Raw genomic sequence first — 12,825 nt, forward strand, 5'->3', positions numbered from 1 at the left:
AGGCTGTGAACTTAACTTGAAGTTGGAGGGCAATAGGTGGGTGTGGGTGTGTAGAGAGGGAGAAAGAGACGCTGACAAGTGGAGGCGGGAGAAGCCTTCTCCTTTTTCCCTTTCTAAATGCATGGAGTTGGAAATGGGGCGTTGTATAACCAACACTCAACCGGGCGCATTTTCGGTCCACACTTTCAGTCACCCATCTCGTGAATCACCGCTGGGGATCTACTCATCAAACTTTTGGTATCTGTCATTTTCATTTTCATTTTCATTGTCATTGCGTTTTCTTTTTTTTTCGGCTACATTCATCATCATTTCAGCCAACCGCCCCCCTCTTCTCTTTTGAGTAGGTATCGGTATCGGTATCAATATCAATCAGAACAAGCCATCTAGCACCAGCACCAGCCCAGCTCGCGCTCCCCATCGCTTCGTCGTCTAAGTGGAGTGTGGCACGTAGCGGGGAGATGTATGCGAGAGTGAGGATGTCTGTCTGTGTGTCTTCCGCGGCCTGGAGTCTGTCCGAGAAAGTCTTATCCTTTCAAGCTGTGTCTTTTTTGGCCATCAGGCAACCACCATCAGATGGAAGCATCTCGAGGATTCTTCCATGCCGAAGTTCGCGGATGGGCAGTAGCTACCGTCTCGTCGCTTGCTTTCGTGCTGTCAAAGGCTTGCTTCGAGGTAGATAGAGACAAGCCGAAGATGGGAGCTGCGAGGGGCAGGCTGGGTTCCTTGGGACGCTCCACATCATATCCGCTGTCCTCTTGCTGATCCAGCCTCCCCTACTCTCCTCCCGAGGTCTCATACAAAGTCCGCTGAATAGGAGAACCCCCTGAATTCTTCCTGCATAGCCTGCGACAGTACTGTTGCACATACAGTCAGCACACAAGCCACAGATAGATGCGAGGGGTGGGAGAGAAGAGATATAGACTTACCACTCTGCACCGGTGTCAGGACCGGCGTCACACTGGTAAACTCGGTATCAAAATTGCTCGTGTCCTTCTCGTTCTTGACAGTCGGCTTGAACGGCGGCGGTACCCTCTTCTCATACACATCCTCCCAATTCACCCCCCGGAAGAAGGCATGACTCATAATTTCCTGCGCGTCTGTAGGTCCGGAGCCGAGTCTATGTGCTGGTTCACGAGTGAGCAGCTTCTGCAGAATGGACACGGAGTCGCGTGGCATGTGGATCGGGTAGAGTGGTTCGTCGGCGAGGATGGCGTCGTAGATTTCATCCTCATCTTCACCGCGGAACGGGGATTGTTGGAGAAGCATTTGATAGATCAAGACGCCGAATGCCCACCAGTCGACAGCGCGGCCGTATTTCTTGTCCAGGAGAATCTATTGCAGAATGTTAGCTGACAGTTTTCGAGCAAGCACAATTATTCGTCTCACCTCTGGTGCCATAAATTCAGGTGTGCCGCAGAATGTTGATGTCGTCGAACCATACCACATGTCCTCCTTACAGAGACCATAATCTGCTATCTTGATGTGTCCATCTAGAGTCAGCAGGATATTATCGAGTTTGAGATCTCGATAAATGACTCCGTGCTCATGAAAGTATTTTAGTGCCAAACAAACCTCTGCGGCATAGAACTGTGCTCGTTTCAAGCCAAACTGGCCACGCTGAATGTGTAGCATGAGATCACCCCCTGAAATGTACTCCATGACAAAGTAGACCCGTGTCTCGGTCTGGAAGCATGCATGCAGGTTGAGGAGGAAAGGATGTCGTTTCTCGTTGGCAATGAGGAAGACACGCTTTTCTGACTTGGTTGATTCGACTTCGTCATTCTCGATGATGAACTCCTTTTTCAGTACTTTGATGGCATATAACTGCTTGGACGCTTTCGTCTCGGCAAGCATGACTTTGCCAAAATTGCCCTTTCCAAGGACAGCCAAGAAATTGAAGTGGTCCAGACCGATTCTTCGCCCAGATCCTTGAGCACTTGCTGGGGGAGTTTCTGGCTTGGTCACCAATGCTTGTTGAGGTGGTGCTTGAGGTTGTGCTTGTGGTGGTGGCTGCATGCGAGGCGGTTCGGTGCGAGGAGGGTACTGCTGTTGCGGAATGTGCTGTTGTCGAGGAGCTTGAGGAGATTTGTTGAACTTTTCGTAGGCTGACGGATCGTACGAGGCAATCTGTGGTGGTGGAGCAGTGCTTTGTCGCTCGTACGCCGATGGTTGTTTCCCATAAGTCTGTACCGAGCTAGGTCTGCCAGCTGCAGCACTGGCAGCTAGGATCGCATCATTCGCAGAACCTGTTCGTGGAGCTTGCGGTCTGACAGGCGAAGTAGGTTGCTGAAACGACTTGGCAGCAGCGCTCCTGGCATCCATCGAAGGCTGTTTGGGGTGGTGATCCATGCCTCCAGCATCATAGTTCTGTCTCGGAGGCGGAGGCGCTCCGGCATCATATGAGAGACTCATTCCACTTGAAGCGCTGGAAGGTAAAGCTGCTGGTCTTCTCGACTCTGGCCGTAATGTCTTCCCGCTCAGCCCCGAGCCTGAAGTTATCGAAGATGTTTTGTTGTGATTCTTGGTCCTCTGTATGGTCTCCAGGATTTCATTTGCAACAATCATGGACATGCCACAAAAATCGGGAACCAAGTGGGCACACTGCTGATGGCAAGTCAAACCGCATTCTGGAACAAGGTCAGTATTGTGAATAGATGACTTAGAAGCCCGCTGGCTTACCTGAGCATTTTTTGGCATTCTTTCTTCCAATAGGCAAAAGATAACCACAATGGCAGCACCAATTTGCTCCAATATTGGAGAAACCTTCAAATCGATGAGGAATGCGATGATTTATCTTCTCCTCGTCTGGATCGGTCTCGTAGTTCGCTTTGCTGATACATTTCGTCACGACCTTCGGATAGCATTTCTGATGGCAGGTGTATTTGCAATCAGCACATTGCATTCCGGCGGCATATTTCAAGAATTCTCCACAGAGTGCGCAGCGCATCACATTGTAGAACTGCTGCTTGACAAATTTGTGGCCCTGCTTCTCATGGACTTCTTCCTTCTTCTGGCGAACGGCGCCTTGACGATTGAGCCCAATATCGAACGGTCGGCGAGCACCCATCTCTTTTTGGAAGCTCATCGTCAGATGAATACGTCCGGCAGGCTCTAGGGAGAACCATGAGTCGATCATGGCAGTATTGGAAGACTGCTGAGGGCCGGATGGGCCAAGTGCCAAATTCTGCCCAGCAACATCGCCAGGGGCCATGAATTGTGTCTGTGGAGCCTGGAATTGGCTACCGGGTTTGTTAGGACTTCCACCATTGGCCATCTTATCAGCTGAGACCCATCCGTTTTGTTGAAACTCCGATTCGATCTTCTTCCGCCGCATTTCCTCTGCAATATCCGAGATGCGTACCCAGAGAAAGCCAATAGGAGTAGGTCGATCACCTGATTTGTCATAGACGGTGAGTTCAATCTCGTTCGCCTTGTCGATATCGAGGTTGAAAAACTCCTCGGTCCATTTGTCCGTTCGCGTGGCTCTTGTCTTCGCTCGCACATTGTCTTCCACCTTCATGATGACGAAAGTTTCCGGTCCACGAGAAAATCTGGAAGCTACTGCGTGATCAACATCCCGCACCGCATGAATGCGCATCTGTAGATGACCTGTCAAAGGCTTTCGCATATTTGGGGCATTTAAGCTATCATCTGCGACATGTAAGCTCGTTGCTTTGAGGAATTGTTCGGGGCATCTTACCATCGCCGGCATCGTCCTCACCGATACCTACGTGCAAATCCGCATACCGCTTCAGTGCTTGTTGCAATAGCTGAATCTTCTGATTGCTCTCAATGCGTCTGGCCTCGGCATCTGCTCGACTCTTTCGGTCACCCTCATCCTGGTATAATCGAACCATTTTTTCAATCCCAGCCTTATATTGCTTTTCCACACTCAGCTTGAACTCTAACTGTGAGAGCATAAGTTGGATTTTGGGGCCTAAGTAAGGCGTATCGTACTTGATAAGATCTGCAATTGGTCAGCTACTGATATGATGTGCTCACACAGCGCCTATTGGGTCGTACCAAGCTTGGAGAAGTTGGGGCGCGCTTTAGGCACAGTTTGAAAAGACTCAGTGTCTGCAAAATGAGCTCTTGGTGGCATGGCACCGGAGCCACCACGACTGTATCCGCCTGGACCAAGATCACCATAATCTCCATGGTCTTCACCTCCATATGATCTTCCGTTCGGATCCTTCGGCGGCGGAGTAGGCCTAGGACTTCCCATTGTGGGTCTTCCCGTTTGCGGAGCGTATTGTCCCTGACCACCGTGCTGTGGTGGTGGCGGGCCGCTGGGCTGCATTTGTAGTTGCAGAGTGCGTAGTCTTTCTTCAAGATATTCGATATTCTTCCGACCTTCTCGAATAGATGTGTCGGCTTTGGCCTGCACGGTTGCATTGTTGGTTGCCCTCTGCATGCTGGAGGCGGCGTGCATGAGGGCCCGTTCGCGATCTATTTTGCGGTAGATCTCCGCCATGAGTCTATCCTGATCAGAAGCCATGATTTCAATTGAGCAGCCGCCTAGAAAGGGATGATGCTTGGGGTGTATGGCAGATTTTGTAGTGCGCGCGACCTGGATTCAGGGTTGTTGTTGTTGTGGGAGCACAAGCAGGGAGTTTGTCTGGGGATGGATGGTGGGGTCACCGGGTAAGTGTCAATGCGGAACTTGATGGAAGAAGACTGTGTTGACCTCATGTGGCGCTTGTCCTCTGATCTGGTCTCGGAGTGGTCAGAAGCATGTGTAGGGAGTACATCGACGAGACGAGACGAACATGTGCACCGGAGGAAGGATAAGCGTGCGCAGGTCAGCTTGTTCGTGTTGATTATAATACTCTTCTGCGTCAGTTGCACCGCCACGCGGCTTGGAAATATCCGGGAAACAGAGCGATGGCAGAAAATGAGTGAAACGTCTAGATGCGGTCTCTGATCCTCAACAGAAGCGGAGCCCTATTCAGCACCATGCATGAAAGTTGGTGGGAAAGGTGGTCTGAGTGGCTTCTGGCAGGCAAAAGGGAACAAATATCAAAAGCTACCACTGGCAGCTGAGGTGGATGCCGTCAACAGGCTTGGCCCAAACCCGGTGACAGAGACAATAAAAACACCCAGACCGGTTTATCATGATACAGTAGAGTTCTACCTTACGACCTGTCTCATTCACCCTTGGCCTGGAGCTTCCAGTTATTCAACACACCAGGGATGGGAACGGAGAATGTCTGCCCACGAATTGAACCGAGAGATTACGCTTCTGCGTCATGTTTAAGACACTATTTCACCATCCTCTTTCTCGAGCACTGTCTACCCAATAAGACTCATCCTTACCAAAGAAGCCTTGTAACTACGTCCTTGCTCCAGATTCTCGGCTCGGCTTTTTGTGAGATCTGGAGTTTAAGTGAATGTCTGACTGATTGTTAGCCATGTGTGTACCCAGTTTCGCGCCGGGCGGACTTACTAAATTCACAGCCTGTATGAGGTTGGGGTGGTTGGTAAACGTGACCACGAGATTCTTCCCACTCTCGTCGTAGTACGGGTGAGGCACAGCGGCATAGATAGAGCTGCCATTGGTAATCGGCGTTGCCTGATAGAGCAGGACAGGGTCTGACCATGGGCCAGTCGGAGTGTAGGCCACTTGGGCTAATACCTTGTTGTTCATCCAGTTGTCTGAAAGGTCAGCGTCGAGCAAAAGGCAGATCCGCCCACGCCAATCACTCACCTGAATATACAAACATGAAGCAGCCATAATAGTTGGACCAGATGACCTGGCCTTGGTTGACCTGCCAGAACACCCCTTCGTTTTCACCGACATTGTACAACCGATCGCTCTGCCACGTCTTGCCATTCCAATACTCGTAGCAAGAAAGATTGGTTGCATTCTGCCACAGGACCCGAGTGACATACACGTATGGTGTTGATTTGGCATGCCCATATGCATAAATATGGTCGCCAGACCGGATTGCTCCGACATCTCCATACCAGGGCTCCGTCTCACCATCCCACCAATATTCGGAAAGTCGCGTCACCTGAGGAATGGCGGGATAGTCATCAGACATGGTGACGGTTGCTACCCCAGCACCTACAAGGTGGTTCTCACCGCCTGGACGATGATTCTTCAAGAAATAGAGTATTCCTGTGAATGTGAACTAGTGTTCCGAGGTTGGAGATGAAAGTGTGTGATTACCTTGCCCCGGACTGGTCTCTACCACATTGGTAATGCCCATAGCACATTCTGCCGCATTTTCCCTATATTTCTTCTCAATCGGGCAGAACTGGGCAGGAAATCCTTCGTTATTTAGACCAACGTCAAGAACTTCCAGAGGATTGCGCGTGGCGTAGGCCATGGAGTCACTAGTCATACCCCGCCAGCTGTCTGTGTAGTTGGCATCGCTGTACATGGTATCGCCGTAGGTAAGCAGAACATGGTCGCCGATCTTGCCCTGAAAACCCAAGTCTCGCTTGACATGTGTCGTCAAGCTGCGGACGTTTCCTAGAAGCTCAGCACGAGCAACCGAAACCGGCAGTTGCCCTCTCTTGCAGTGTTTGTGAACAGGACCAGCCTGTGAATGTGTGATTAGATCCAAGGAAAGGCAAAGAAGAATAGTCCAATACATCTTATAGTTGGGTAGATGGAAGAAGGAATGATGATCACAGAGAAGGCCTGAAGAACGAGTGCAGAACGATGTTGAAAATAAACATCCTTCAGAGGAGGAAGGACAATATATAGGGTGAAGAGATTTGCGGTAAAGCCGCGATTTCATCTTTTGTGGCCTGAACAGAGGTCTGTTCACAGAATAGGGGAGGGTGAATGAGGAACATGATTGCTGAGCTATTGTTGCCTCCAACGATGATACGTCGGTTTCCGACGCCGCAAAGCACTTTCAATAGGCTGCTTTGAGTATACGAATCGATCAACGGTCCAGACAGTAGACTTCCGTGGTCACAAGAGCAGAATCAACATGCAATCACCGAGTCTTGTATCACCACTCAACGCTCTTCAATAACGAACTTACTACAAAGAGGATGTCCTCCGCAGCTGTTAGTGCCACAGGTTCTGAACAGCTGTGAAGTAATTGCTCGATCTTGATTCTGCAGCATTTTGGAAGTGGTACGCACGCAACGAGGTTAGATATGAGGGTGTGGGTTTCTCTGCTGCCGGTTGTGCGCCTTCGTGACTCGTGGGAGATCTTGTACTTCCCAGAGAGCCGATCCAGCCCCATGGTATTGGGTGTCGGCTGAACCGCAGCTCGTAGCAAATGAAAAATTCAAGTCTCAATAAATTTGGTGGCTCAGATTCGTGCTACCTTTGGCTGAGACTCGATGTGAAGGCAGACGGGATGGTCCATTTTCTCCAGGAAGTGAAGATGCTCGAAAGTGATCACCTAGCCTTTCCAAACACATTGCATATTCACGCTATAATCTATAAAATAGATTATTTTCACGTTTGATGTATCTGAGGAATTGCTAAAGCATTGACCATGATATTCATTGAAATTAAATCCACCCACCACAGGATGATGGATCGCCGTGATGGCGTTCGGCCAGACGAAGTCTACTGTACAGTGTGCCGGCAGATATCGGGATCCAACATTCGACAATCAACTCGACGTGTGGTTCAATTTGTGCTTCTATCTGGTCCATCACGGGACAGCGTCTATCAATAGATTGTGACACGTACCATTTCATTCCAAGCGCTTGACGACCTTTGGCAAAAGCGTCCAGGACATCACCATGACATCACCATGACAATATAAAGTCCAATACAAGTACAGATAGGATGAAGCATAACGGCACCAAGCCTCGGTGCAAAAAGACCCCGTAAGGGAAGGCGCTACCGCTCCTCTACTGCTGTCCATGCTCGCGATAAAGCTGAGACTGCTCATCTGAATATTGCGATGGAGAAGTCTGTTGAAAATGATGGTTGCACATGGGTAGACCAGCCCAAGTAGAAGTCCAACTAGTGACACGGCAACCGCATTGCCGACGATGTTCGGCACCAGCCAAATGAGAAGTTGGCAAGCCGCCGCACCTACGATGAGGGCGTAGACCGAGACCCTCTCGCCAACCCCGCTGGCGGCTTGTACGAGCAGAAAACGCTCCAGTGTGATCCCAGCCCAGAAGTCTGCTGTTGTCACATACCCTACTTGCGCTGGATTTCGATTGCGATAATTGATGAGAAACGAAATACCCATCAGGAAATAGCACCTTCAGCACTTTGGTAAGCAAAGATGAAGAGAGCCCCGAGCAAAGTGGTTCTGTGCTTGATGGCTCTTTTGAGTAAGCCAGATCTTGGGAAGTCGCTTGCTTCAGCTCCCTGGCGCGAGGCTGTGTGTTCCAACGCTGTCAGTAACCGAATTCGCGTATCCTTTTCGTAGTCCCAGAACGTCCACCCCACAAAGCCAATACCAACCAAAACCAAAGACACTGGTATTAGGTAGGAGTGTGACCATTGGTTGCCTTTGCTGACCATTGAAGAGGCGACTAGTGGTGCAACAGTAGCCCCAACGCCGTAGTTGCCGTGCATGAAACCCAGAATAACAGTTCCTCTTGCAAGATTGGCACAAAAGACATTGTTCAGTCCAAATCCAAGAAGGAAGAAGCTCACAACGACCACAGGAATTGATGGCATGCAAATGATAGCAATGAAACTAAGGGCGTTTAAGCTGCTAGCAAATACATAAGCCCGCGCGCGTCCAAATCGATGTTCGATAGCTTGTACTAAAGGGGCAGCTAGGATGAAGCCTACCGCATTAGTGATGAATATCAATGACACAAAAGCGTAGCCGATCCTGTCATTCTGATCCAAGTATGGGATGAGCGCACCGGGCGCGGAGTCGTGGATGCCTTGGGTAAAGACCATCAGACAACTGGCTCCCATTCTCCACTTATTCATTGATGGATGGGAAGCACTCATGATTAGATCTGCCGCATGGTTTCCACTGGGTGTAGGGGGATTGCTCTGCTCGAGTTCTCTTGCTGTAGCTGATGTTACACATTCAGCGGGTACTGCGCATCTCAGTTAAATAGTACGTTTCCGGAAGGACCATCCAACTTCTGCCCCCATTGCAGTTCGTTCAGCTCGATTCCTGTGGGTCCGAGGTCTGTTTGTGACCTAGTTATTTGCGCTTGCCGGCCGTGCGTTTACGAGAACACGCCGTGCTATCGAGCCAATGTTGAAGAGAAATGCCAGAGGTGCATGCGACTCAACCAATTTTGTTCAAATAACTTAGAGGGTGTTGGTAGCAGAAGGAAAGCAAGAGCCGAGTGGCTTGCCAAAGCCAAGCAGTCCGACCCTAAGTTTAATCACTGCCAAGGCACTGAACTTTCCCTGGCAATGCATAACACATGGACGACATAGGACTTGGGGTAGGATTGCTCCAGCCGGGAGAGGTAGGAATGCTCAAGTAACCGGAAGTTCAAAGGCAGAATGGGCTCAACGGATGCCAAAGCGTACCTAGCAAGCCTAGAGGTGGTGGCGGCTCGTGCCTCAAGCGGAAAAATCTCAGGACCAGGCCGATACCAGGAACTTGAAGTCTGGAGAGGAGTCGAGTTTGGCGAAGGAGACGGCATTCAAGAGGCAGATCGCATGATCACAACCGATAGAACGCTTGAAAAGATCATTGACCAGCTAGATAGCACAGTGGCAAACGCTGAGAAAGATTTTGACATAGAGACAGAAACAACAACGCAAAAAGACGAGGAAAAGCTTGTGTCCATTCTGTCCGGCTTCCCTGAGAAGATTACTGGCGAAATCGTCTTTTGTGACGCTGACAACATCAACACGGATGGCATCTACCCTGGTAAGCTCACTTATCAGGACTACGTACCTGTCGAACAGATGGCGGAAGCTTGTATGCAAAACTATGATCCAGCAATTTCTTCTGTTGCAAAGAAAGGGGACATCCTTGTGTCGGGCTTCTCTTTTGGCTGTGGGAGTAGCCGAGAGCAGGCGGCCACGGCTATCCTAGCGAAAGGGATTCTCCTTTGTCGTTTCCGGTAGTTTGGCCAACATTTTCTCACAAAACAGCATCAACAATGCACTGATAGCCCTGGAGGTTCCAAAGCTCGTTGAAAGGTTACGGCAGAGCTTTCCCGTACCATCAGTGCATCAAAAGCAAGACGTTACTGGATCATCGCAGAGTAAGGAGTCCTTCGATTCTTCTTCGCACGCACCGTTGAAGGAGACACCAAGGGTGCTAACGTGGCGGACGTGTTGGAGCTTGAATTGGGATGTCAGGAGAAGCAAAGTCGAAATCGACGAGGGTGAAGGCAAGCCGAAGTGGAGCGTGAAGGTCAGCGAGCTGCCAGCTAATGTACAGGAGATAATCGTAAGAGGTGGCTCAAAGAAATAAGTGAAGTCGCAGATAAAGGCAGACGCTTGAGCCCTGCTAAGGCAGCCGAGACGAGAGATCGCTTTCTATCTACTAACGACCTTTGCTTGGAACGGAGGACGTTTTTATAAGGAAAGCACACAAGAGAGCCTGGTCCAACGAATCAACAGCATTTATGGTAAAAGCTTGAATGGTAGAATGGAATCTCTTCTACTCCTAGTACTACTGCAATATGAGAAGAAGCAGCCGATGAGCAGCAAGAGCTAATCTAAGAAGTGGTGCCAAGCAGAGCTAACGTAACGTGCACGTGACAATTACTCGATGTAGAATATCCTTATTCCTTCCGGCCGGCTCCGGCTGAGCAGCATTTCACGTGACAAGCCTTACTACGTATGTGGTGTTACTCTTGGCATGATCGAGAGTGTCATAAAGAGCGAGACAATTCACTGCGGTTTTTATAGTGAAGCATTCCTATCTTATCTGGCAGACTTGGCTTTGCCAAAGCGACAGTACCATACTACTACGTTATGCGTCCACTGGCCTTCATCCCTGCTTCTTTTGAGCTGACCCGTCTTCCATCTTACCAGCACGTGTGCAGCCGGAAAGTCATTCGCAGCGCAGCGCAGGATTCATGCATGTGCTGTAGTACAGCTCTGAGCCGGAGTGTTATTCATCCGAGTACCATTTGAAGATTCAATAGATTGATTGGTTGCGGAGAAAGACTCGTTGGTAATCTGAGCAGCCATGCGCCCTTTCTGCAAGTACTCCCAGGCGGGTAGGTTCTGTTTCATCTCCATGCCGCTCTTCTTATCATAGGGTTCCCCGCCGACATCGTGGATTCAAATCCCCCACCTCTCCCCTTTTTTTCCGTTCCGAACACCATCTGGTTTGATAGCAGCTACAGAGCAGCAGAACGATAGCATAAGAGGAAATAATCAAGATGAGCGAAACTTCTGCAAGAGTCTTTTTGACTGGTGCAAATGGATTTGTTGCATCACACATCCTGGCAAAGTTGCTGGAGGTAATGTTCTTTTGATTTCTCGTCCTAAAGATTGATGTCCTCTCCTAGCTAATAATTCAATGGCACAGCGAGGATTTCTCGTGACAGCGAGCGTGAGATCCGAATCCAAGGCTCGAGAGATGCTAGCTCTAAATCCCTCAGGGGAGGGAGCACTCAACTTTGTCTACATCTCGGACATTACGGCGGAGGGGATATTTGATGATGTCTTCCTTAAGTCAGATTACGCCTTCGACTATATCATACACACTGCTTCACCAGTCGACTTCGCTGCCACTGACTTCCAGAGAGATCTCATCAATCCTGCCGTCCAAGGGTGAGGTCGATAAGTCATGTTCCCTATGTGCTAGTGAGTGCTGACTGTGGGAACAAGAACTGTTGGTCTACTCAAGAGTGCACACGAGTTCGGTGGCTCTAACTTGAAACGCTTTGTATATCTTAGTAGTGCTATCACTATCCTCAATTCCTTCCAGGATATGAGTAGAGCTGGCGAGAACTATACGGAGAAAGATTGGAACCCGGTAGCATGGTCCCCTCTCTCGGACAAGAATTCGGCAAAGAACGGCTTGCTAATTACAGCACGTAGATCACTGCTGCTCGAGCAATCGAATCCAAGAATCCTGTGCTTGGCTATGTCGCATCGAAAAAGCTGGCCGAAGAAGCCGCGTGGCGTTTCATGGAAGATAAAAAACCTGTCTTTGATCTAACTACCATCCATCCGACTGTCATAATCGGACCCATGCTACAGCCAGTCTCTGGTCCAAAGTCCGTTAACGGATCGAATAAATTATTCGTGTACAGTTTTATGGATGGGGAGTACAAGCAGATCGACAGCGTCACTTTTCCCTTCTACCATCATGTGAGCGCCCCCTTTCCGCCTTTCCAAGTGAGGAATCTCAAATTCTAATCAACACCTCTTACGGCTGCCTTGCAGGTTGACGTCCGTGACGTTGCACTAGCCCATATCATGGCGTTGACAAGTCCTCAAGCCTCAGGACAACGCATTCTTCTTGCAGACGAATTGATCACGCCGCAGCTCGTCGCCAACATTATTCGCCGAAATTTCCCCGAGCTCAGAGATAGGGTACCCGAAGGAGAACCGCATCGTATCTTGCCCGACGGCGTCAATCCGACGGGCTGGGATACAACCAAGAGTACACAGATTCTTGGCGGGGAGGATTGGAAGTATACTCCCTTGGAGGTCAGCATCGTTGATACTGTCAAAGACTTGTTGGCGCGCGAGAAGGAGTGGCAAGTTTAGGGGTCGCATATGTGAATGGTGAGGCACTGCCGTCCGTCTCGCCAGTCATCTACGCCTTCTCGATGTCAACTACTTCCTTCAGCCACTTTGTAGGCATGTCAGTTGAAGCCCGTTTAGCTGTTGCTGCATTCAGCGTTGTAGCGTATAATAGAGGCATACAGTGGAGATCAAGGCTTCCGTGCGCTAGAACGACCTCAATGGCTTCCTGACGGCGATCCACGAACAGG

At 49.8% G+C, this 12,825-nt stretch overlaps 4 protein-coding genes across 4 annotated transcripts; 2 read left to right on the forward strand and 2 right to left on the reverse strand.

Annotated features, from left to right (window-relative positions):
* Positions 1 to 310: 310 nt before the first annotated feature.
* On the reverse strand, positions 311 to 4,498 carry EPUS_06104 (Protein kinase C-like; the record flags this gene model as incomplete). Its single annotated transcript, XM_007803828.1, has 8 exons — positions 311 to 502; positions 630 to 752; positions 799 to 854; positions 927 to 1,332; positions 1,387 to 2,627; positions 2,680 to 3,651; positions 3,701 to 3,967; positions 4,024 to 4,498. 8 exons carry the CDS (start codon positions 4,496 to 4,498, stop codon positions 311 to 313), a joined length of 3,732 nt encoding a protein of 1,243 aa, XP_007802019.1.
* An 884-nt stretch (positions 4,499 to 5,382) lies between these two features.
* On the reverse strand, positions 5,383 to 8,902 carry EPUS_06105 (uncharacterized protein; the record flags this gene model as incomplete). Its single annotated transcript, XM_007803829.1, has 6 exons — positions 5,383 to 5,394; positions 5,447 to 5,655; positions 5,708 to 6,121; positions 6,173 to 6,548; positions 7,824 to 8,137; positions 8,194 to 8,902. 6 exons carry the CDS (start codon positions 8,900 to 8,902, stop codon positions 5,383 to 5,385), a joined length of 2,034 nt encoding a protein of 677 aa, XP_007802020.1.
* A 513-nt stretch (positions 8,903 to 9,415) lies between these two features.
* Positions 9,416 to 10,340, forward strand: EPUS_06106 (uncharacterized protein; the record flags this gene model as incomplete). Its single annotated transcript, XM_007803830.1, has 2 exons — positions 9,416 to 9,984; positions 10,016 to 10,340. 2 exons carry the CDS (start codon positions 9,416 to 9,418, stop codon positions 10,338 to 10,340), a joined length of 894 nt encoding a protein of 297 aa, XP_007802021.1.
* A 919-nt stretch (positions 10,341 to 11,259) lies between these two features.
* EPUS_06107 (uncharacterized protein) lies at positions 11,260 to 12,598 on the forward strand (the record flags this gene model as incomplete). The annotated part of the gene is made up of 5 exons (XM_007803831.1): positions 11,260 to 11,340; positions 11,409 to 11,653; positions 11,711 to 11,858; positions 11,924 to 12,196; positions 12,272 to 12,598. 5 exons carry the CDS (start codon positions 11,260 to 11,262, stop codon positions 12,596 to 12,598), a joined length of 1,074 nt encoding a protein of 357 aa, XP_007802022.1.
* Positions 12,599 to 12,825: the final 227 nt, after the last annotated feature.

Source organism: Endocarpon pusillum, assembly GCF_000464535.1.
Source record: "Endocarpon pusillum Z07020 unplaced genomic scaffold scaffold2738, whole genome shotgun sequence".
Lineage (NCBI taxonomy): Eukaryota > Fungi > Ascomycota > Eurotiomycetes > Verrucariales > Verrucariaceae > Endocarpon > Endocarpon pusillum.